Below are 25,014 nucleotides of genomic sequence, written 5' to 3'. Positions count from 1 at the left end.
GGTTGGGTTGGAGGATTAAATAGGAGGGACCGAATCTAGGCACAATATAGTAAGTATGTTCAATAAGCATTTGATAAATATTTCAAAAGTGTATTTTAATTTTTCTCAATAATAGATTAGGGGCTTTTTAAGGGACAGGTGTCAAAAAAATTTCTAAATACCTACCTGATCTGGATTGTAGGGGATGGGCTACCCGGTTGTGTCATCCCATTAAAAGAGTTATCTCAGTAAAATAAGGCTACATTTGGCATTTCTTATTTTAAGGATTTATCTCTTTTATGCAGTTAAAATACTTTTATGAATATTGAATTTTTAACTAAAGAGAGATAAGTCCTTAAAATAATGAATGCCAAATGCAGCCTAATCCTCTCTTGCGCTTAAAAAAGTGTCCCTAATGATCACAAATTCAGCAACTTTCTTTTCTACTGGGCAGAAGAAATCTGGTTTGAAACTTTGAATCTGTTTCCTGGATCAAAAGCCTGACCATATCGTCATATAGTGTGCTGTGCCTTGGTTATGCATGCTAAAAACAAGATAATTTAAAGATTGGCATCTGACAGGCCCCATACTCAGCCCCACCCCCGATTCCTATGTGTCCTATAATGTGTAGTATGTAATAAAAACAACGCTGCCTTGATTAAAAAAAAAAAAAAAACCCAAACACCCAAGTAGGATTGATTTGGATAAAGGATCCGTCGGAAACTCTCAAATTAATCCAATAGTTTTAGTTTTATTTCTATTATAATTCATCCGATCTCTAGAACCACCTACAAAGAAAACTGAAGAACCATCATATCCTAATACGTCTCTTAAATCACCTTTCCAATACTAATATAAACACTCTGTGTTTCATACTTTGAACTTTGGAAGATTAAAGAGAAGATAATGAGCCGATTAAGATCCTGGGGTTTGTTCGCTAGAAAAGGGGACTAAAATTTTAGGATTCTTTTTCCTTAGATGGGGGAATTTTAGGATTCTTTTTCATTATATAGGGGTCAGACCGTCAGACTCATGACATCACAAAACATAACTTGCTTCAAGCACACTTCACACTCCCGCTGAATTAAGGACCAATTTCTGATTTCCAGTTCCTCTCTAAGGACCAATGATCCTTGGGGCAATTATTCAGACCAAGGTTCAAACTATGTATCAGCCGATATCATGTCGATGACTTCTCAATATGCCCTTCCAGGGGTTATATCGGGTCAGACCATGATTCAGAAGGTAACCGAGACTTAAACCAATCCCTTTGAATCAGCTTTGAAAATATATATATATATATATAAAAAAACACGAATACGCCCTACTGGCATATCGACCTATGTCAATACTTTGAACCTTGGCTCAGACTTAAACAGCATCATCTTCTCTTATGTTTTGACAAAGGACAATATGGAAGGCCATAAAAAGGTTTGCCAGGCCTTCCAGGATCTTCCGTCTTACACTCTTACCTTATGTACCCAATTTCTTATTTTTTTAGGTTTTCTTTAGTTGCAATACAAATGCGGAACTGGGGTATTTATGTATTCCAATTTGCGTTTGCAAGCATTTGTTTGACATGTAAAAAAGTAATGATTAAGAACTCAAAAATGTATTTTTTGACATTTTTATTCTATGAGAAGAGCATTATTGTACCTATTTTTTGATACAATTTTGTGCTAGTCATAATATTACTTTTTTTACCAAAGTTTAAGGAATTGAGCATAGATAGTTGGAGCATTAATGATGGGGCCTACACTTTGCACCGATTTCAAACAAACAAGATGAGTATAAAATGGTTTAAAAATGTGAACCGTGTTTGCATTCATGAACCAAAAAACAAGTAATTATGCAAAGTACATATTTGTGTTATTTGTGTTTGATTCGCAACCAAATGCAGCCCTAGGCTCAGTTTGGAAGGAGCATAAATACAAATATGTAGAGTGCAAATCATTGTATTTTATATTATTTTCTATGTATTTATTTGCACTGTAGATATTTGTATTTGTACGCTTTCCAAACTGAGCCTTACTTCCGGTAATGCATGCACGACACTTCTACCAAAAAAAAAAGAAAAAAGAAAAAAGAAATTCATTTAGATGATAAAAATATGGAAAAATCAAGCCATTTGATGATTAAATAAACTGACTAGTTACCAGGTATGCTTTGGGCTGGTGAAGGAAGAGTATGACAAATCTTCTATAAAATTAAATGAATTCGAAGAGAAAAAATGATAGTTTGCTGTTACTTCAGGTGGCCAACAATGAGCAAGCTAATAGAGACTGCCCTTATCACTTCGCCAAGCATCATAGTGTTGGCCTTAGGTTACTTGGACAAGCTAAGACAAGGAACAGTGAAGAGATAAGGGTAGCCTACATCAGGTCTCACGATAATATGCTCAAAAGCAAACTCAAAATGCAAACATCAAAAATAATGTTTAATTTCATAATAGATGATTTTTTACCTGTGAAACAGTAAACAGTGAGGTAGCCCACTATATAAGCTTAAACAATAACGACCCCAAAGAGTTGCCAATGCTGAATTCTTAGGGGCCGGAGGAAGAGGAACACATCAATTGGAAAGATGGCATAAAGTGGGTATGAAACATATAGAACCCATGAAACTTTTTCTTGCATGGGAGCATACTTTATCATCCCTAAATCCATACAAACTGTGAAATCAATCAATAAAACCACAATGATGCGACACCCATGCATTGAAAAGGCAGTTATACATGCTGCAAAACAAGCCTTCACATCCAGAATGCTTATGGTCATGGTTCAGAAAGGGCAATTCCTTTTACTTTCTTTTTTCTTTTAGCTGAAACATGTATAACCTTCAACAAACTTGCCTACACCCAACTCTTGCTAAATCCACTAAGAGCTGACTGTATTCCCTGGCCCCAACAGCACACACCCAATGAAACCACCACCATTGTAATTAAAGCATACATAGAGCCAAAGTAATGATAACTGAACTGTCTTCAAACCCTCGGCCTCAGCCACCAGCTCTCCACCACCACCATCTTCCCGCCACTCCCAAACACATACCAAAAATTCTGCCAGAAAACTGTGGCAATTAACCTCCATCCAGTCTATCCTTGTCTTTCTTCACTAACTCCACCTAAAAATCCCATCAAGAAACAAAGGCTCTACACCTTCACCCAAAACCTGCCTGGGTCCTCTGGTTGTTCATATGTAGGATTCCTGCAATTACTTGTCGACATTAATATCTCCGGACCCAATATCTAATCCTAGAAATGGTATCTCACCTTGATATGCTTTCTTTATCTCCGGAGCTTTATCTTGATATGGGATAAAAAATTTGTTCTCAAATATCAGCTTCTTTGAATTTAAAACCCACACCACGTTCACATCTTTCTCAATAAGTCCTTTGGACATTAGAACCTGCAGGACTGAACACCTTGGAATAATTCTCTTCTCCAAACTAACCAAGAACAAATTCGGGCATTTTGCAATATCGGAAGGTTTCAAACCTAGCTTGCTCACAAAGAATTCCATCAAGATACCCATTTTCTTCTCTGAACTGAGCATAAAAATTGGTTGTACTCTGAAAGCCATGAGAACGTCATCCTCAAACCAACCTGACCTCTTCAAAGTGTTGACCTTCCTTTCCCAATTCAATTTACTCATCCCCGTCACCGAGCGAACAGCGAGGACGAATGAGCGGCTTGTGGGATCAAAGCCCATTTCTTTAACCCTCTCCACAGCTTCTTTAAAGTCTTCAGCCTTCAGGGAGACTGAATTAGGCTGCATTACGATCAATCTCGCAATATTGGACTCGGGCACACCGTGAGCTCGCAGGGTATTTATGTTAGGCTGTGTCACATTCTGTAGGTTGCATTTAACAAGGCGGGTTGATTGCTTTAGGGAATAGATTAAGTCCTCATGGTTGCGAATCAAGCCTTTAAGGAAAGAAAGAGCGGGGATGATTTGGTTTTCTAAGCTACCTTGTAGCAAACACGTATCCAAAGAGACGATCCTGGGAAGATCAGATCTCGAAATGCCAAAGGCTTCAAGGAACTCCAATTTGGGCTTAAGAGTCCTGTCTGCATTTGATAGAAGCAGTTTAGGGTTCCTGGAGATAAGGTACGCAATGTCCGCTTGGGTGAAGCCATGCGTTCCTAAGAGCTCAATCACCGAATCTGCTTTCTCTTTGTTCTTAATGCGGAGTTTGTTTGCTGTGGAAGTAGCGGATTCTAACGACATGCCACATGATTCCATGAGGTAGGTGACTGTGAAAAAAGAAGGTTGGTCCACGGAGGAGCTTGAGATGTTTGAGACCGATTTCGGAGATGATATTGTACAAAGAAAATAAACATGGCTTCTGCTCGTTGATTCAGAGGGTTTTACTTGGAGAAATCTTTTGCACAAAAAACGGAACATTGAATGAGAAAAGGAATGGAACACGAAAGCTTACCCGGGAGAAGAACTGAAGATACTCGAACTGATTCGAAACGTCGATGAAATTCCGAATTTGATTACTGGGGTAAGAAGTCAAAGAACCCTAGAAATTGAGAGGCGGTTTTATACGAAGAGGCAAATGGTATCGGTAAACGGATCGGATTAGTATTTTTTTGGCAAATTTCTTAAAATAGCCCTATGATTTAAAAAATTGATTAATTCCATCTTTACTATTTATATATTATCTTAAATTACCTTTTAAATTTTCTGACAATTATTTAAAAACTTCTTTTTTTTTCATATGATATCACGTGATTAATATATTTTTTAAAATTCTTAAAATACTCTTTTTTGACTATCCATTCGCCACAATTTCGACAAACCAGCAGAAGAGCGGCAATCTTCCATCGCCGATCACTTCTCTGGCAAATTCTCTCTCTCTCTCTGGTTGTTCTTCTTATTCTCCTCCTTTGGTTCCGGTCTCCTCTATCATGCAGAGAAAGAACAAACGGGAGAAATCCACATGAGAACACCACCTCTGTTATAATTTTTCTTCGCAGGTTTAATTCAATCATTCAAACTCAAACCCGACTTGCTCTTCCTCTTCCTTCTATCTTTCATCGTGTTTTGACTTCCAGGGAACTCTCTCCTGCTACAGAGAATACAACTGACATTGCAGATTTGGCTCGAATCTCTCGTAGATTCTTTCTCTGCAAAATCCAAAACCCCAGTTCAATAGAATCTGTAGATTGTTTCAAGCTTCAAACTACGAAAGGGAGAAATTTCTCAGATTCTCTGCCTCGGATAATTTGAAGCAAGCCTGTATTCTTATACTCGGAGAAGAAGAAAAAGAAGAAGTGAAATACCTTGGGTCAAATGATCAATAATTTCAAGAAAGTCGTATGACCAAAAGGATCAAAATGCAACAGAACTGGTTAACAGAGACAGAATATGAACAATGAGAGTCAGCAATTTTGACCGGGAAAGCCACCTGCAGCTGGCTTTCTTCTTGTACTCGCTAAATCTGGAGTAACTCCTACGGACTTTCCTTTCTTTCGAATTGGACTACTTCCTATGGACTTTCAATTTTTTCAAATTGGACTAACTCCTACAAACTTACTGAATCCAGAAGTAGCTACAGAGCTACTTCAATAAGAATACTCATGCTCGTCTATGAAACAAGAACCATAATCCGCAACCTCTGCAATCACTGAGAGAGCAATATTTATAAAGAGTGCAATTGCATCAAAGTTTTATCAGCTGTAATTTTGAGGAATGACAGCTGGTCTAGGAGCTGAAGATCATCAATCAGATTGCTACCACCACCATAGAAAGGAGAAGCAAAATCCTGTGTGTGGGGAGAGGCATCGTTGAGGAATGATAACTGGTCTTGGAGCTGAAACTCATCAATGAGATCGCTACCACTAGAAAGACGATGAGGGCAGAGGAGAACCCATGACAATGCTGTTGATGCCATTTATTCCCGTCGAGTAGGCGGCAGAGGAGCTGGAACTAAAACTCGTAGAAGATGATCTTGAAATTGGTGGAGATCTGTTAAAAATCTCCCAGCGTCATAACTTTGAAGAAGTTGCTGAATACGTACGCAGCAGAGGTAGCAATGGTCACCATGAGCGCTCAGGGGCTGACTTTGTTCTAGGTTCAGATCCACAAGTGCCAATTGCTCGACCAAAAACACATCACTCTAGTTGGGGTAGGAGGAGTGGGAGCTAGGAGATCCCATCAGATATTCTGAACATGAACTCTGCTGGGTCACTGAAAGAAAAAGTTATAAGGAATAACACCATTTAGGTGTTGCCTTTGTCAGTTGATTTCCTGTTACCTGTACAAGCATCAGATGCAGTAAACTAATTGCTTCATTGATCCTTATGATGTTGATATAGAGGGCTTTTACTAAAGTCTGCATTGTAGAACAACGAAATTGGAAATTTATACAATGGCAAATCTGCAATGTTTCCAAGATTCTACAGAGAAAGAATCTACGAGAGAATCCACTCTGAACTCGGGTTTTGGATTCTGCACCCAAACCTTACCGCTCTCTACGGGGTTTTGGACTCTGAAGGTGGGGTTTCTTCTAGAAGAGTTTTCAGCATTCTCAGAATGCACTCTGAACTAATCTTTCCGCTGGAACTTCGTACAATCAAGACTTCCTTGATTGTATTTTATTCCACTTCTCCTCTGATAACATGCCGGTCTCTCAAATAGTTGTCTGAAGACTTAATTATTTTTGAAAATTTAAAGAGATGTAGAGGGTAAAATAGTTTTTTTATATTTTTGTTAATAGATATTAATGATAGAGAAGGATTAGTCAATTTTCAAAAACTTAAGAATATTTTAAGATAGTATACAAACAGTAACGGTGGAATTAGTAAATTTCCTAAACTATAGGGGTATTTTAAGAAATTTACATTTTTTTGAGTAAAATACTTAAAACTACGGAAGTATTTTTTGAGTAAAATACTTAAATAGGGCTGTTCATAAGAAGACCCAACCCGACCAAACCGACCAACCTGGACCAACCCAACCCGAGTCGGCCGAGTTTTCTTCAGCACCGGTCGGTTTCGGGTTGTAAAAAATTATAAACTGATGGTTTGGGTCGGTTTCGGTTTTCATATCCAATCCGAACCAACTTAGTAGTTAGTTCCTAGTTAGTAGTTACAACCTACTTAGTTCCTACTTAACTAAGTTGTCTCTATTCTAGTTACAACCTAACTTAATTTCTAGTCTTCTAGTTAGGATTGACATTAATGGCAAGTATTGTAAGACAACTAGACAAGGAATTTTTTTGGAAAAGTTTAAAGAAAAGAATCAAAGGATCCTAGTTTTTATGGTCTTTTGCACCAAATAGGCAACCAATTACAATTAGAATTAGGTGTCCTTTTTTACTTAGATTAGAAGGTTTCTTGAAATATACAAATTTCAGTCTTCTTTCTCTAATAGAATTATGTGTCCTTTTTTACATCAAACTTCAGTCTTCTTTCTCCAATCTACCAATTTATTACCATGGTTGAACTTAGAGCCAAAACCGACTCAAACCGACCCAACCTGACTCAAACCGACCAGGTCGATTTTTGCTTAACACAGGGTTGGTTTCGGTTTCAATTTTAGGTAACCCGACCAGGTCAGGTTGGTTGGAAAAATCTCAGTAAACCGACCCATGAACAACCCTATACTTAAATTTCAACTTTGTTGATATTTTTGGAATTTTAAGTAAGTTTATTTATCAAGAAAAAAAAAGAAAAACACAAATGTTTTAATAAAAATATTAAAGTGCCCTTTAGTTTAAAAAAATTGACAAAATCCTCCTTATCATTATCGCACCTTTATAATTTGTTCACATGTGATCATGCAAACATAGTGATGTAACTTATATAATTTTCTTAATTTTAAAATTTCCCTTTTATAGTTAATTTTAGGAATAATAGCACATAAGGGCAACTTTTGGAACCTAATATCAATAAAAATAATATATTTAAAAAAATTCAAAATTAGGTTAACTTTTTAAAAATAATATCAATTAAGGGTAAAATCACTATTCATCTTTTTTTCTTGCAATATGTTCAACAGTGCTGCCCCCGCCCGTCGGCCGCCACCACTCGCCTCCGCCTCCGGAAATGTTGCCGAAGGTGGGTGGAGGCAGAGGCTGCAGTGGCGGCGTTGGTGGTTATTCCTCTACTCAACGCCGCCACCTCCGGGTGGCGGTGGGTGGAGACAGAGGCGGCGACGGGCAGCGGAAGTGGCGGCGTTGGGCAGAGGAATGACCACCAGCACCGCCATCACCGCCTCTGCCTCCACCCATTGCCGGAGGTGGAGGCAGAGGTGGGCGGAGATAGTTGGAGGCATTGCTAGAGCGGCAACAAGTGATGGCAGCCGACGGTCGAGGCGGCGGCAAGTAGTGGTGACCGACGGCCAGCGGCGACGCTATTGAACAAATTGCAAGAAGAAGAATATGAATAGTGATTTTACCCTTAGTTGATATTATTTTTAAAAAGTTAACCTAATTTTGAAATTTTTTTAAATATATTACTTTTATTGATATTAAGGCCCAAAAGTTGCCCTTATATGCTAATATCCCTTAATTTTACCCTTTTACTTTTCAAATTTTCAAATTAAACCCAATAACAATTCTTCTTTTTTTATCCTCCCCCACCTCTCCTCGCTACAACCAATGGTGGGTAAACTTTGGCTGTTTGGAACAAGTCGGGATGAGCCGGAGACAAAATCATACACACCCGACTGAACTATTATTTATCATGGTTGAATACACCAGTGCTACCCAGCTATACTGAACACTCGTGTGTTCAGTCGTAATAAGTAGTTCAGCCATGTGTGTATATTTTTGTCTCCAACTAATCTCCCGTTTGGGACCTAACAATGGTAAACGATAATTGTTGTTGAAATGCAACAAAATCATTCAAACCATTCATGGGTCAAGATTTGGAAAGGGGATTTCTTATTCACTTTTTCTATCCACTCTCTACCTGCCATGAATTGCAGCCACACATCTCTATTATGAATTGAGAGATGTGTATCTTCAATTCACTGCGGGTAGAAAAGTAGGTAGGAAAAGTGAGTAAGCAATTTGGGTTTTAAGATTTGAACCAACTAAGGGGGTGTTCTGTAGTGTGGATGAGAAATTGGTGGGTGTGGACTGGTCCACACCACACCCTGTGACAGGGACCAATCTACATCACACCACAATCCACAACTATTTTGAACTACGGACAAATTGTGTGGATTGGACCAGTCCACACCCACAGTAGCGTTTTGTAATTCCATGTATCTCATATACATTTATGAATGATCTACACCAACGTTTTAAAAAATGACCCGGAAATAGAACCGTTCTGGCCACCGGTTTTCGGGTCAACGGATAACCCGTTCTAACAAACAAATTAAAAAATAGTCAAAAACCATTGAACAGGTCAACGGTTCAACTGCCCGGGCCAATGGATTGTTGACTTTTTCAACGATTTTTTACCAAAAACTAGGTTTGGGGTAAAATGGAACCGCTTGCCTAGACGGTTCCCAGTCAGAACGGTTCGACCATTCGAGTTAACGGCGGTTCGAAAACTTTGATCTACACAGTTAATCATAAATATCTAATTTTTACATTTTATTTGACAAATATATTAAAAAATGCATCAATGAATTAATATTATCCAATAAATATTATTTTTTTTTATAAAAAATTAAGTAAAATAATTAATATTTTATTGACAAAAATATTAAAATATAAAAAAGACAATAGGATTTCAGCTTTTAAGGAAAAGTGTGAAGCAAGGGATCAAAAATAAAGTGTGAATGGGCCCTAACCACGAGTTTTTGCCATGAATAAGAAATTGGGGTGACGGAATCGGTCCATGATATAACATGAACCGGTCCCGTCTACAGCTAGTTGAACGTGTATAAGGAGACCGAAAAAATAAACACGATGCCCAATACCGCTTAAGTCTGCAAATTTCAATTTAAATAAGAGAGAATCAACAATCTATGACTCTAAGATCGCTAGCTAGCAACCTCTGCAATTGGCGGCATAACTAGAGCAATGGGTGTTAGATATAATATTCTGATCCGAAGTCTCAAATCTTTCTATGCAATACGAAGAAGTCATAGAAAATCGAAAATTTCATTATACATTATACATAGGCATAAATCCATATTTCCTATTCTCCATTGAATGTTGTGGTATTGGAATTGAAAGTTGATGAGATGGTGTTTATCCCCTTTCCTTTGTCCCTCCTTCAAACAAGAGATTGTTCTTTGGTTGCAAGATCGATAAATGCACCTGCTTTGAACTTTGAAGAAATGGGCTGCTGATTTTCATTCCAAATCTTTAAATTTCGTGCTCTCATGTGCTCTTTCACTAGCCTTGTCGATCACTCGTATATGTTTCTATTAGAGAGTGGTTAGGACTTAGGCTTGACCAAATCTTAGAATTCTTGTCTGTTAACAATCTTCTGATTTGGTTTTGTTTAAATTTCTTAATCTACTTTAATGATTTAGATAATTGATTAAGTATATCACAACTGTTTGAATATTGTTTAATGTTACCCCTCTACTGTTTTTGAAAAATTACCACCTGACGTAAAATATTAACAAAAAGGTTGAAATGTCTGTTTTACCTTTGAAAACTCCAATTATTTCCTCAGTGTGGTCTTCGCCGCCCCAAGTCTAGTATGGTCTTCATCAATCAAAATCACCGCCACCCCTCCAATTCTTCCTCCACTCCCTTCCCCTCTTCGTTTTCCCCCTCCACCTCCCCTGTATACAATCTCATCTCAGGTTCTTTATCTGAGATTAGGTGGGTAGTTATGGAGGAGGTTTGATCAATAGCAGATCTGAGTAGATTTGGCCGAGTAATAAGATGGTTTAAAGTAAGGTTTTTAAAATCGATTCGGACAACAAATCAGTCAGGGGTCCAGTTCCCAGGTCGAACAGTCTGACTGTTCAAACCGAACAACCAGCCCGTTCTAACAAAAAATTAAAAAATTAAAAACAGTTAAAACCGTTGAATGGTTTGAACGGTTCAATCGCCCGAATCAGCAGCTTACTGACCAAATCAACATTTTTTGAAAAAAATCCGGTTTTGAAGAAAAACAGAATCGGTCACCTTTATAGTATTACAATGATAATATGATATTACAATGACAATCTCTATAATACAAGACACTTCATGGTACATCAAAAACTTTAACCAATCATAAAACCATGTACAATAGATGGACTAGAAGCCTTGCTGGAAGTCTGGAACTAGAAGTAGGTTGCAAAGGGACCAAATTATATACCAACATTCAAATTTGATCCTTTAATATTGGGATTCTGTGATAGTATCCATCTTGAACTGGAATGATCAAAATATTATAAATTATTAATAAAACAAATTAAAAATGACTTTAATAAAAATGTAAAATAGTTGGCCACAAAAAGTGTGGTGTATTCCAAGCTACTGGACCCCACCGTGTGTTAAAAATAGTGGGTTTCAGAACTTACTACACCTATGGTAATGTTCTGTAGTGTATTATAAAGCACTGGGGTTTAAAATAAAAATATTTTTTTAAAAATATACCAGTATCAACACAATATTTTGGTGTGTTTCAAAATTTGCAATATTTTGTGTTGGAGAAGATGGGGTTACTGTAACTTTGGAGGAGAAGCTCTGAGGCGTGTCTAAAGACATTGTCTTTAGAACGTTATTTGCCCCCACTCAGTTTTACTGAGTTTGCTGTTGGGTTACAGGCAAATTCGTTCCCATGATACAACAGAACCTTGGGCGAGAATCTGCAACCAGCAAAGTTGAAGAGTCTCCAAAGAAATCTTCTGTGAGACTGTAGCAAACCGGACTGAGAGAGAGAGAGTGAGTGAATTTCGAAATTGTGTGTTTTGGAGTCTGATTCATGCTCCTTAAATAATTTGTGAAGAGGTATGAAGAAAAAGTAGGTGTTGGTTTAGAGAAGACACCTCGAACAGTCACAATTTCAAACATTGTGACTATTTAAAAATTGGTTAACAGTTGGTGACTGTTAACTTTGAATTGTGCCTCTTGATCACACCCGATCGAATCGTGACCGTTGATCTCATCAACGGTGATCAACAGTCATCAACGCACCAAAACCAGAGCAGCCCATTACGAGCCACGCGGGTGCGAGCAAAGTGCACATCATTGCGCCGCACACACGCGCACGTGTGTGCGCGCGCGTTGCGCAATATCGAATCCCCATACTCTCCTCTTTTAATTCTAAGGAGCGTAAATCAACTCCTATTAAAATACTGAAAACAAAACTTATAATTTTCCAATGTAGAACAAATTCAAAATTGGGTTTTTTGTAAAAGAAAAACTGATTTTTAAATCAAATGTGTAGGTGCAATTTCTCATGTAATTGACCAATCAAACCCATTGGATTTAATCTCTTATGAAATCAAAATCCAACATTTTGTATTCTATAACCAAATTCAACCAATTTCAAAGCATACAATGGCTTAAAAGAATGCATGTTTGTCGTGGCACATTCCCAAACCAAATGAAATGAGAAGTGGCCATAGTAACGAACACCACTTATTGCATGTAATTGGAAAAAATCTTGTTATTGCCGATAACAAATCGAAATGACAGCAAAAGGAATGGAACTTAGATTTTGATTCGTATCAATGCATGAGACTAGCAAATGTCCACATATTAACGACTTGGATTTACATTCAGTTCAATTGTTTAATTGCCAATAAGATGGAAAAACAGTTACGTTATTAGTCGATGCTATGGCGTTGTAAAAATGTCCAAGCATCAAACCTGTGAATTAGTAAAAAAAGTGGGGGAGCCGAATATATAAGCTTGTTGAATTCCTAGGGCCGGAGGAACATCACATCAATTGAAAAAATGAGATAAACTGGGTATGAAACATATAAAACTCAATCTGTTCGTAACTCAAACCTTTTTTTTTTTGCAGGGGCCATACTTTAACATCCCTAAATCCATACAAACTGTGAACCGATGCATTGAAAAGGCAGTTATACATGCTGCAAAACAAGCCTTTACATCCAGAATGTTTATGGTTCCGAGTCAGAAATGGCAACTCCTTTTCTTTTCTTTCTTTTTGGATGAAACATGTGCAACCTTCACCAAACTTGCCTACACCCATCTCTTGCAAAATCCACTAGGCGAAGATTGTATTCCATAGCCCCAACAGCATACACCCCATGACACCACCACCATTGTAATTAAAGCATGCATAGAGCCAGTAATGGTAACTGAACCGTCTTCAAGCCCTCAGGCGCCAGCTCTCCACCACCACCACCATCTTCCCGCCAATCCAAACACACACCAAAATTTCTGCCAGCCAACTGTGGCAATTAACCTCCACCAAGACACCTCCACCCAAAACTTGCCTGTGTCCTCCGAGATTGTTGACATGTAGGATTCCTGCAATTACTTGTCGACATTAATATCTCCAGACCCGGTATCTAATCCTAGAAATGGTATCACACCTTGATATGCTTTCTTTACCTCCACAGCTACATCTTGATATGGGATCACAAATCTGTTCTCAAATATCTGTTTCGTTCTATTTAAAACCCACACCACGTTCACATCTTTCTCAATAAGTCCTTTGGACATTAGAACCTGCAGGACTGAACACCTTGGAATGATTCTCTTCTCCAAACTACTCAAGAACAAGTTCGGACATTTTGCAATATCGGAAGGTTTCAAACCTAGCTTGCTCACAAAGAACTCCATCAAGATACCCATTTTCTTCTCTGAACTGAGCATAAAAATTGGCTGTACTCTGAAAGCCATGAGAACGTCATCCTCGGACCAACCTGACCTCTTCAAAGTGTTGACCTTCCTTTCCCAATTCAATTTACTCATCCCCGTCACCGAGCGAACAGCGAGGACGAATGAGCGGCTTGTGGGATCAAAGCCCATTTCTTTAACCCTCTCCACAGCTTCTTTAAAGTCTTCAGCCTTCAGGGAGACTGAATCAGGCCGCATTACGATCAATCTCGCAATATTGGACTCGGGCACACCGTGAGCTCGCAGGGCATTTATGTTAGGCTGTGTCACATTCTGTAGGTTGCATTTAACAAGGCGGGTTGATTGCTTTAAGGAATAGATTAAGTCCTCGTGGTTGCGAATCAAGCCTTTAAGGAAAGAAAGAGCCGGGATGATTTGGTTTTCTAAGCTACCTTGTAGAAAACACGTATCCAAAGAGACGATCCTGGGAAGATCAGACCTCGAAATGCCAAAGGTTTCAAGGAACTCCAATTTGGGCTTAAGAGTGCTGCCTGCATTTGATAGAAGCAGTCTAGGGTTCCTGGCGATAATGTGCGCAATGTCCGCTTGGGTGAAGCCATGCGTTCCTAAGAGCTCAATCACCGAATCTGCTTTCTCTTTGTTCTGAATGCGGAGTTTGTTTGCTGTGGAAATAGCGGATTCTAACGACATGCCGCATGATTCCATGAGGTAGGAGACTGTGAAAGAAGAAGGTTGGTCCCCGGAGGAGCTTGAGATGTTTGAGACCGATTTCGGAGATGATATTGTACAAAGAAAATAAACATGGCTTCTGCTCGTTGATTCAGTGGGTTTTACTTGCAGAAGTCTTTTGCAGAAAAAACCGAACATTGAATGAGAAAAGGAACAGAGAACGGACTGACGAAGCTTATCCGGGAGAAGCACTGGAAAGTGGAAATACTCGAACTGATTCGAAACGTCGATGAAACTCCGAATTTGATTGCTGGAGAAAGAACCCTAGAAATTGAGAGGAAGTTTTATACAAAGATTTAGGCATGGCAATATATATATATTGGCAGCGGGTTCAGGGCGGGTATCATATTCCCATCCTCGACCCTGATTTTGGAATAAATTCTTGTCCGAATTCAGGTCATTGTGCGGGATAAAAGTTGTCTTATATTTCGAATTTTTTTTAATTAATAGTAATTTTGAAAATAAATTTATCTAAAATAAATAAAAATTTAAAATATAAATAATTTTTAAATATATTTTGATATATATATATATATATAAATAATATAATAATATATACTTAATATGAATAATATTTAATATATATAATCAGGGTAATCGGGGTCTCGACAGGGTGAGGATCTCATTCCCCATCCCTACCCCATCTAGTCAAGGAAGTCTGGTATTCGGGGATGAAAAAAATTGCCATACCTAGTGATTAAGTGGGTTTTCCCCATTTAAAGGGAACTAGAAGGATGAGAAAAAGGGTTTGTATGTAATTCCCAAATTTGCCCTAAATTTATAGAAAATTATTAAAATATTTTTAGGTTTAATATTAATTTTTAAAATATTTTTTGAGTTTTTTCATTTTTTAAGATATCCTAAATTCCTAAAATATTCTAAATTCTCATAATTTTATTTCTAAAATATCTATAAATTTAATGGTAGTTACGTTGGGTGGAAAAAAAATGGGTATTCTCCATTTGAGAGAGAGGTGCCTTGCCTCGAACCCACCTCACCATTGGGGATGGGGTAGGATTTTTTCTACAAGGGACAGGGAGGGGTGCCCTGCCCCCAACCGACTCCATTGCCATTCCTATATACGATCTTATTATCAAATTTTGATAGGGGACTTGTGCAATGTGCAAACTGGTGTTAATTATTGATGCTTATGTTCTAGAGGGAAGTGATTAGGTTTAAGCCATGTTCTTTTGTCGGTTAATGAAATTGTGGTTCTTATTGATCAATAATCCCATGTTTTTTTTTCTTTTATTTCAGTTTCTTATGAATCTCTAAGTAAATCAAGTAAGTGATATTCATGTTCATTTGCTCTTAATTAGAGGTGTAAATTGGGTCAGCCTACTCGCGGCCTAGCACGATTTTGGACTGGCATAGCACGGCCTGGCACGATAGCCCACGGGCAATGCTAGGCCTGGCACGATGGTCTGTGCCGTGCTGGGCCTGGGGTTTGAAGTCCACGGGCCATGCCACCCGCGGTCCGCATGCCAGCACGACCTAATTATATATATAATATTATATATTTATATAATAATACATAGTATATAATATATTAATAAAATAAACATTTTTTTCAATTTTATTATACTAATTTATTTAATTATTATACATATCAATGTTTTTGAATCGTCGTTGACCTGGACGGTCAAACCGTCGACTCGTTTGACCCAGATAGCGGTTCTGACCCATGAACTCTCTTCTTCATCAGAAAACATACGAACTCAGATCTGAGTTCGTGTCTCAGTTGTCTCAGATCTGAGTTCGGGTCTCAGACCTGAGGAAGAAGAAGAAGACGAAGATGATGATCTGAGAACTCAGATCTGTGTAAGTTGCTACCACCTCGCCGTCGCCGTCGCCATTATCATTGCCGGTGAGCATCGAACCACCCTCCTCTTCCTTCTTCTTCCCTCCTTCCCTCCTCCTTTCTTTCCTTCCTCTTATTTTCTTTTTTCCTTTCTCCTTTCTTTCTTTCTTTTCTTTCTTTTCTTTCTTTTTTTATTTCTCAACCGACAACATCTCATCTCCTTTCTCAAATCTCAAAACTCATATAAAATAGTTTCCCTAATATGTAAACTGTCCAAACCGTTCGACCCGGAAACCAATAGCTAGAATGGTTTCATTTCCAGGTCAGTTTTGAAAACCTCGATATATATAAAATTAAAATTTTAGGTTTTTTTCAACTTTTTTTAAATAAATAGGCAAAAATAGCTTTGGCCCGATCCATGGCCCGGCTTGGGCCAAAGCTTGACCCATGAGCCAGCTTGGCCCATGGCACGGCATGGGCCCACATGGGCCAAACCCCAAAATTTTCACCGAGGAGGGCAGCACGGCTCGTGACGGTCCGAGGCCTGCACTTTGCGCAGGCCGCTTACGGCCAGCCCAACGCGGCCTACTTTACACCTCTACTCTTAATGCATTTTATCTCTTATCTCTTAATACCTTTAGTTATCCATGTATTATTTAATTACTTTATTATTTATTTTTAAATAAATAATTATTATTGATGATTAATTAATTACTTATTTAATGATTATGTAATTATTTATTTGAAATATATATATATGAATTAATTACTAAATGTTCAATTCATTAAAATATTCGATAATTTATAATTTTTATTAATTTTACTATTTATTAAGTATTTTATATTCATTTAGTTAATTATTAATTTGTTTGTTAAGTAGATAAACAAACTATCTCAAGTATTACGGCAAATGATGACCGGATCTCAAATCTGAGTATTTATCATATCTCAGATCTAGGTTCCTTGCAGATCTGAGAGATACTGAAATTTGGGTTCCTTCTAGGATCTGGGCTTGCCGAGGGAGTAGAGGAGATGTGAGTTGCCAAGAGTAGGCTTACGGTGCACGGTGAAGGCATCGGATTTTCCCCATACCAAAATCAACGAAGAAACAACTCCCACCATAGAGAAATTGTGAGCGGTTTAAGTTTTACTTGTGGGTTCAGATGTGATCGCATAGTCGCCAGCATTAGCCGAGTCATTGAGATTAGCCTCAATTGAGCTGGGTACACTGGTTTCCTCTCTTCCTCCGCTTGGAACCTCCCTTACTAGAAATCCCCGTGGGTTTCGTTGTTGCAGATCGTTGTTCTCTCCTGCTTCCAAAACCTGTAGTCTCGTGTCTCGTCTTGATGGGGTCAAGAGGCATTGTGATCAACATTGAGACGTGGCTTTCCATGGATGCGCTCACCCCCTGAACTTCCACCACTGTCTTCGTATCCGATCAGAAGATGCCACCATTGCTATTCTTCCGCACCATGTCGTATACCAACATGCCAGTGAAGTATGTGCAGATGGCGGTGAGACAAGCGATGGTTATTGCAATGGGCTAGGGTCATTTCAGTGTGGTGAGACAGGCAGCACCAAAGGGGAGAGAGAACAAAGGGGCCGGAGGTGGAGGGGGCAATCGTCGCTGCTGGTTAAGGACCAGCTCGGTTTTGCCGCTGCTGAAAGGAAGAAGACAATAAGGGTAAAATTGGATTTAAAAAAATCATTTGTCACATGTAAACAAGTTTTGACGGAATACTAATAGATGTTAACGATAAGGATAGAGTTAGTCAATTGTCAGAAATAGGACTACCATTAGACAATAGTCAAACAATAAGGGTATACTTAGTCAATTAGTTAAAGCATAAAGGTAGTTTAAGAAATTTATCCTTTGAAATTTTGAAAAATAATTGAGGGCAAATTTTTGACATTTTATTTTTTTTCCATTATTATTTTGCAACAATGTCAATTGTCAGAAATAATATGAAATGTTTTAATACAATTGGTAAACAATAAGGACAGAATTAATCAATTAGCTAAACCATAAGAATAGTTTAAAAAATTTTCCCTAAATCATTTCTTGTTATTTTAACCAGTGTTGTTTTTTGTTTACCCTTAACCCTTCTTCCCTTCAACCTCCAACCATGATAATATGATATTACAATGTCAATTTGCATGATACAAGAAACGTCATAGTACACCAAAAACTTTAACCAATCATAAAACACGTATAATAGTTGGACTAGAAGCCATGCTAGAACTAGAAGTAGGTTGCAAAGTAACCAAATTATATATCAACATTCAAATTTGATCCTTTAATATTGGGATTTGAGATTGTATCCATATTAAATTAAACTGGAATGGTCAAAACATTATATATTAGAGTAAAAGACTTAGACCTCCCCTAAGTTTTTCTATAAATACTTATACCTCCCCTATTATTTCTAATAGGACTTAAACAATAAACATCCCTAAACCGTATAAAATGCTGTTATATTTGACAGAAGCATTTCTAAGGTCAAGCTTTAAGATAGGATTTCGAATATAAAAGATCTCATATATATAAGGCCAAGCTTTGAGCTCAGGTTTCATTGTCCCTAAAGGCTGGTCCCTTTCATTTTTCCGCCACTGACCGCCTCAAACCTAATAGCGATGTTACTCAACATAGATGTGCTTCATGGCAATGGGAAGTTTTATTTTTCAGGTTTTTATATATTTGATTTTTTTTTTAGTTTCTTAGTGGATTTTTGAGAAATATAAGACAAATATAACGTCAAGTCAAATGAGATATTGAAGATAATTAAGAGAGGGATATTATTTGTCTAATGACATTATTTCACATGGTAGGATAAAGTCCTATGACAAATCACAAGCGTAGGACTGTTAATGAGTCGGGTCTGGGTTGAAACTAGCTGGAACTGGAACCGACTTGAACCTGATAGGGTTTGTAATTTTTGGACCTAGAATCAAATTGATCAGTTTTCAGGATAATAAATAAAAAACAAATGTTGAAGTTTAATATATATATATATATATATATATATTAAATATTAAATATTTAAAATTTATTTATTTAATATGTTATACATTATACATACATACGTACATATATATACACACATTAGAGGAGGTTTAATTCTTTTACCCTATATATTAATAAAATGAATTTGATATTGTGTATCAAAACTAAAATAAGTTAAAAATAATTTCTATGAGACCAAATCTATTTGTCTTTAATAAATATATAAAATTTAAGTAAACTTTTTTATTGATCCTGGAGGTTATGGATTAAGCCATACATAGAGATGGCAATTCAATTAAAGGCCATTACGAGATTCTTGAGTTCTTGATGTATAAGGGGACTCGGTCTTATTGAAATTCGGATAAGACATGGATCTAAATGCAAATCCTAAGAAGTCAATAACCGATTGAGGTGGGAGGAGTCCCTTCTCATTGGAGTTTGATGTCGTATGTCACTTTTCCATCCAACATTTTACACAGCTCTCTCTATCACTCAAGCAATGACAATCCGATTTGCTTAGATGTTTTGTACTATGGCCACAAAAAGTTATTAGTTACTACAACTATAGCAATGTTTTGTAGTATATTATAAATCATTGGGACTTAAAATAAAAATATTTTGTTAAAATATATCAAATTAATGTTTATTGAGTGTCTGTTTTGAAATATTTTGTAGTTTGGTGTGTTCCAAAATTTGGAATATTTTGTATTCCAAAATCAAATTCGACCAATTCCCAAAGATGTCGCAACTTAAAAGAATGCATGTCTATTGTAAGTTTGTAACACATCCCGGAACCAAATGAAATGGGAACCTATAGGATGTAATCGGAAAAAATCTTGCTATTGCTGATTGAGATGACAGCAAAAGGAATGAAACTTAGATTTAGATTCATTATCAATGGTGGAGACTAGCAAATGCCCACATATTGATGGCTTAGATTTAGATTTAGTTCAACTATTTACCTGCCACCAAGATGGAAAAATAATTATGTTTTTAGGGCTAGTTATATTAATCGTATTCAATATAGATCTAAGGGTCTATATGGTTCACAAATGGAATCAGATTTAGAATCAAGAATCGGAATCAGAATCATCTATTCCCATTGTCTGTTTGGTTCAGACAGGAACCGGAATAAGAATTGGAATCAACTGGAATGGGCTTTCATTCCCAAGGGAGGGGGAGGGGGAGGGAATGTCATTCCCTCAAATAATTGAAATCATAATGGTGCATTCTGATTCTGATTCCAAACCCCTATTCTGTTTTATTAAAATACTCCTATTTTTAAATTTGGTCACTCTCTAATTGTGAGGGTAGAAAATGTATTTTAAATTAATACTCTTCACCTCATTTAACTCTATCCCATTAAGTATTGTATTTAAAGTATTAACTCCCATTACATTTCATTGAATCATATTCTTGACTAAAATATTCACCTCTATTTCTTTTTCAAGGATTGAAATTGGAATCAGAATGAGCCATGATTCTAGTTGATTGGTTGGGTGAATTCGAAATCTCATTCCCATTTCTGGTGGAATGACATTCTCCAATTTGAGGGAATGGTCTTTCCCTCCCCTCCCTTGGGAATGAAATCTCATTATAGCTGATTGCAATTCTTATCTGAATCAAACAAACTATAGGAATAGACCATTACGATTCCGATTCCGATTCTGACCGTAAAACAAAATTTCTATATTCTTATTGGCTCATTTGTATTTTTAATAGTACATTTTAATTTTTAATATAGGATTCAAAATTAGCAAACTAAGGCTTTTGTCACATCCCTACATATCACATCCCTTCCATCGGGAAAAAAAATGATTGATAGGGATCAACAACAAGGTTGTTAGGAACATTCCTGAGCATGAAACAATACAATGGGTATGGGTAATTGCCCACAATATTCTTTTGATCAAAAAGACAAACAGAGGATTGAATGGGTTAACATGTCATGTGGAAGAAGCTCCCCAATAACCCTAGAGTTGTAAATTGGGTTGTGCTGCCCGCGGCCCGGCACAACAACACACGGGTCGTGCCAGGCCTGACACGATAGTCCGGGCTGTGCTGGGCCTGGGGTTCTAGGTCCACGGTCCAGCACAACACAGCCCGTGGGCCCGTAATGGGCCACGCTTGGCCCACCCGATGAACTAGCTTTTGGGTGGATTTTATAGAAATACCCTCCAACAGCTATGTAGGGGGTATCTATATACTTCAGGGGGTCCCCAAAGGAGGGCATGACACTACACATGATGTTTCACTTGAAGTAGATAATCAAAGTCAAGAACAATAGGAGAAAATGATGAAGTCAATACTTTTTGTATACTCAACAGTTGTATAACATTTTTTCAAATTATTGTAAATTTTGTTTTAATTTTATTTAATTTACTTGATTTTTTAATAACATAATTTTTTATTTTCAGTTTATAACTATATTATATTTTTTATATTTTATTAATTTATTCCATTTTTTAATTTTCATATTTATTCATCCAACCATTGTATGCTTTGCATCATTCAAATTTAAATGAAATAAAATTCCTATTTTTCTTCCAATTTGTTATTCACTTTGAGCCTTTATTTCTTTGACTTTTTATTTGGTAAGTTTTTTTTCTTTATTAGATTTTTTATTTTTTTAAATAATTCCCAAAAGAAAGATAAATATTTTAATTTTACTTAACAAAAAAATAAAAAATATATAAAAAAAAGAAAAACTAATCTAGCCCGATTCAACCAACACGACCCGTTTTACAAACCCATGATGTTGGCCTCCAACAGCTAAGGATTATTTTCCCTTTAACCATCGCCACTACAATGATTCTAGTCGAGTTAATGTTCGACTAGAATATCTGAACGAGTTCATATCCGATCCCAACAAGCCACTACAGCTGTAATGGCATGTTCGGATGCTCTGTTGGGACTTGATCCAGGCTCATTCTGAACTACCGATCCAAACTACCTCTACCACTACGTGTGGGTCCGGGTTGAAACCCTTGGCATTCCCTTTCACCTTAAAAGGACTTCACCACTAAAGGAACCTTGACCTGACTTGGGTACAAAGTACTCTAGCAACTACTGGGTCAATTTAAGCATGTAAGCAACATCTAAAATCCCTCTAAAGCACGGCTTCAGTCAGGCCCGTTTGAACATCATTCGAATAGCTTTTACAGCCTTACACCTAAAATATCTCCGTACCTATGTACTTTATTTCATAGAAGATATTCCCAAAAGGCGATAAAAGTTGTTTCGAAAAGGCCTTGCACTGACTTAAGCTTAGTTTCTAAATCCTCAACATCAAAACTTGCAGCGCCGAACACCTTGGAATAATCAGCTCCTCCAAACTAACTGGAAATAATAGAAGGTTGAAGGTTCCAAGTCCTTAAACCCATCAATTTCCTGATCTTTTTCTCTCAAGTTAGCATGCACACGGTTTACAATTGAATGCGATCAGTCCTTGGACCACCCGAAGCTCTTGTAAGCCTCCATTTTCAATTTTCATTTGGCCCCCATTCGTTTATCTGTAAATAAGGGGGAAAGTTGGTAGATAGGTATCTTTTTACCATTTACCAATTTTACAGTGTTTTTTTTAACAATAAGTAATGAGCCCCATGGTAAAGAGAATTTCACTTACCTAAGTAAAACTTATTAACTTTCCCACGTAAAAGAAAAAGTTATATAATTCCCCATGTTCTTTTTTCAGATTTATGTATCCATCTCCTAGGTGGATAAATAACTTTTCCACCCAGGGAGAAATTGTCAACACTTAAATAGGACAAAAATATCCCTTTTAATAATAGATTTTTATGACTAAAATAATCATTACCTTATTTACATGAAAAATCAAAGAATATGGGTAAATGCAGTTACCTGGGTAAATTTTTCCTGGGAAACACTTACCCGGGCAAGTGCATTTACCCGGATAAGTAACTATCCGAAAAGCAAACAAGGCCTTTATGTGTAAAACAAAATCATTACATTACTTACCTGAGAATAAAAAAAAACATGGGTATGTATAAAGGAATGGGGCCTTGAATTCACTGACCAACACCAATACCCAGATAGCTAGAATGAGCAGTACTGGAGTGCACTCAAGTACACCGTAGTGCTAAACAGCATGGTTTTGATTTTGAAAGGTCAATATCCACATTCAAGTCACTACCCCCAATGCTTTATTATCTTCTGAAATGAACTGAAAATTAAAACATATACGCACATATAATTTCAAAAATTCTTTTAAATATCAACTTACTTATAGAACTTTTTCTTTTCTTTACTTTTATATTTTTTTGAGATATAACATATAAGATGTTACATTTTGTTTAACCCAAATTTAAGCAGCTAAATTTTTACACGGTTTACCGATCCTTGTAAAGCGGAAAAAAGCTCTCCTTCCCCAATATTTGATAACTACTACAAATACTTTTATTACTTATCAAAAAAAATATATTTTGTTTATTTCGCTACATTTTGTGCCAAAAACTAAAATCAGAAAAGAAAAAAAAAAGAAGGAAAATTATTGTAGATGACATCTAGACCAGTTCACAGGCTGCCCCAGGCCAGGTTTAGGCCGGGCTTTGCCTATTTAGTAACAGAATACGTTTAGACCTGAGCCTGAAGCCCAACCTGAAAGTTGAGCAAACTTTTTGTACTTAACAGTAGAACTGATTTTTTTTTTATATTAAATGACCTCAGAACCCAAAAAATACTGAATGATCCCACTATTGCTAGAGAAAAGAGGATGAACAAAAATATATAAAATATATCATTAATACATTTTCTTATTATATAAAATGTATCACAAAAAAAATTGAGCCTAGTGTTTTGGGCCTGAGCCTGAGTGCACAGGCCTAAAAATCATATCCAAAGCTCGATAAAGAATGGGCCAGGACATTGGGCTACCCGAACCATGAACAGGTCTACTTCGAATGTATCTATTAAATGCCCCCAGGGCATTGGTAGTGGTAAGTCCTATCCTAGACTCTTTGTTGTGGTAAGTCCTATCCTAGACTCCTAGTTAACAAACTCAAATTGATTTGGAAAAGTAGTTTTTAGTTTAAAGTATAGATAAAACTAATCATGAATCATGATCTTCCGATTACGTTGGTATTGAGTTTATATCTCAGTAGGGCCTTCAATTGTGGATCCAAACAAGATTCAAAGCAAGGCATAATGTGCTTTGAAAACACATGGATATTTATCACAAGGCATAAAAGGTAATAAACACACGAGAAATATATATTTTAACAGATCATGTGAAATGTGTTATCGGTATCAGGATACTTAAAATTTGAGAGTGGCTTGAAGTAAAACTTAAATTTCATGATTTTTTTTTTAAGTTTGTCATGATATGGTTTAGTGGTAATAATTCATGCCTCTTCAAACCCTTTCACCAACTTATAGCATGTGTTTGATACCTTGGGCGTACCAACTTATATGCCTACTTTAAGGCCCCGTTTGTTTTTCGGTAAGTTACTTACCCAGGTAAATGCAATTACCTGGGTAAGTTTTTTCCTGGAAAGCATTTACCCATATTCTTTTATTTCTCAGGTAAATGAGGTAATGATCATTTGTCATAAAAATCCATTATTAAAAGGGGCATTTTTGTCCCGTTCAAGTGTTAGCAACTTTCCTCCTAGGTGAGAAAGTTATTTACCCACCTAGGAGATGGGTATCACTTACCCAGGAAAATAAACTTTCCCTCCACATTAATCTGAAAAATGAACGTAGGATTCTTGGTCAATGGGAACCATTCCCCCCTCTCAAAATCCAAAAAAAAAAGAACACCTCCTAAATACCTCGGTTTATGTGAAAGTTA

General features: G+C 37.0%; 3 protein-coding genes across 5 annotated transcripts in view; all 3 read right to left on the bottom strand.

Annotated features, from left to right (window-relative positions):
* Positions 1-2,554: 2,554 nt before the first annotated feature.
* LOC104592931 (uncharacterized) lies at positions 2,555-4,569 on the bottom strand. The gene is made up of 2 exons (XM_010252483.3): positions 4,420-4,569; positions 2,555-4,234 (listed from the first exon to the last, which is right to left on the bottom strand). Exon 2 carries the CDS (start codon positions 4,221-4,223, stop codon positions 3,192-3,194), a length of 1,032 nt encoding a protein of 343 aa, XP_010250785.3. The 5' UTR covers positions 4,224-4,234; positions 4,420-4,569; the 3' UTR covers positions 2,555-3,191.
* Positions 4,570-12,733: 8,164 nt separating this feature from the next.
* On the bottom strand, positions 12,734-14,683 carry LOC104592930 (uncharacterized). The gene has a single exon (XM_010252482.3). It carries the CDS (start codon positions 14,536-14,538, stop codon positions 13,345-13,347), a length of 1,194 nt encoding a protein of 397 aa, XP_010250784.2. The 5' UTR covers positions 14,539-14,683; the 3' UTR covers positions 12,734-13,344.
* A 2,422-nt stretch (positions 14,684-17,105) lies between these two features.
* HEMG2 (Flavin containing amine oxidoreductase family) overlaps positions 17,106-25,014 on the bottom strand; it is a 39,036-nt gene continuing 31,127 nt past the window's right edge. Inside the window, exon 19 of one of the 3 annotated variants that reach the window (XM_019196963.2) lies at positions 17,106-17,862. In XM_019196963.2, coding sequence (XP_019052508.1) covers positions 17,836-17,862 — 27 coding nt within the window. In that variant the 3' untranslated portion in view covers positions 17,106-17,835. Of the gene's footprint in view, positions 17,863-23,331; positions 23,389-25,014 lie in introns of those variants that run through there. The other 2 variants (XM_019196964.2, XM_088900861.1) reach the window with 2 other exon arrangements.

This window comes from Nelumbo nucifera, chromosome 3 (assembly GCF_055504915.1).
Source record: "Nelumbo nucifera cultivar China Antique chromosome 3, China Antique-T2T, whole genome shotgun sequence".
Classification (NCBI taxonomy): Eukaryota; Viridiplantae; Streptophyta; class Magnoliopsida; order Proteales; family Nelumbonaceae; genus Nelumbo; species Nelumbo nucifera.
Note: the sequence above shows the minus strand (reverse complement) of the source record. Positions and strands in the feature narration are given on the sequence as shown.

Coding starts and splice junctions, on each gene's coding strand:
- LOC104592931 (XM_010252483.3), bottom strand. CDS start 4,223: ATGGAATCATGTGGCATGTCGTTAGAATCCGCTACTTCCACAGCAAAC.
- LOC104592930 (XM_010252482.3), bottom strand. CDS start 14,538: ATGTTCGGTTTTTTCTGCAAAAGACTTCTGCAAGTAAAACCCACTGAA.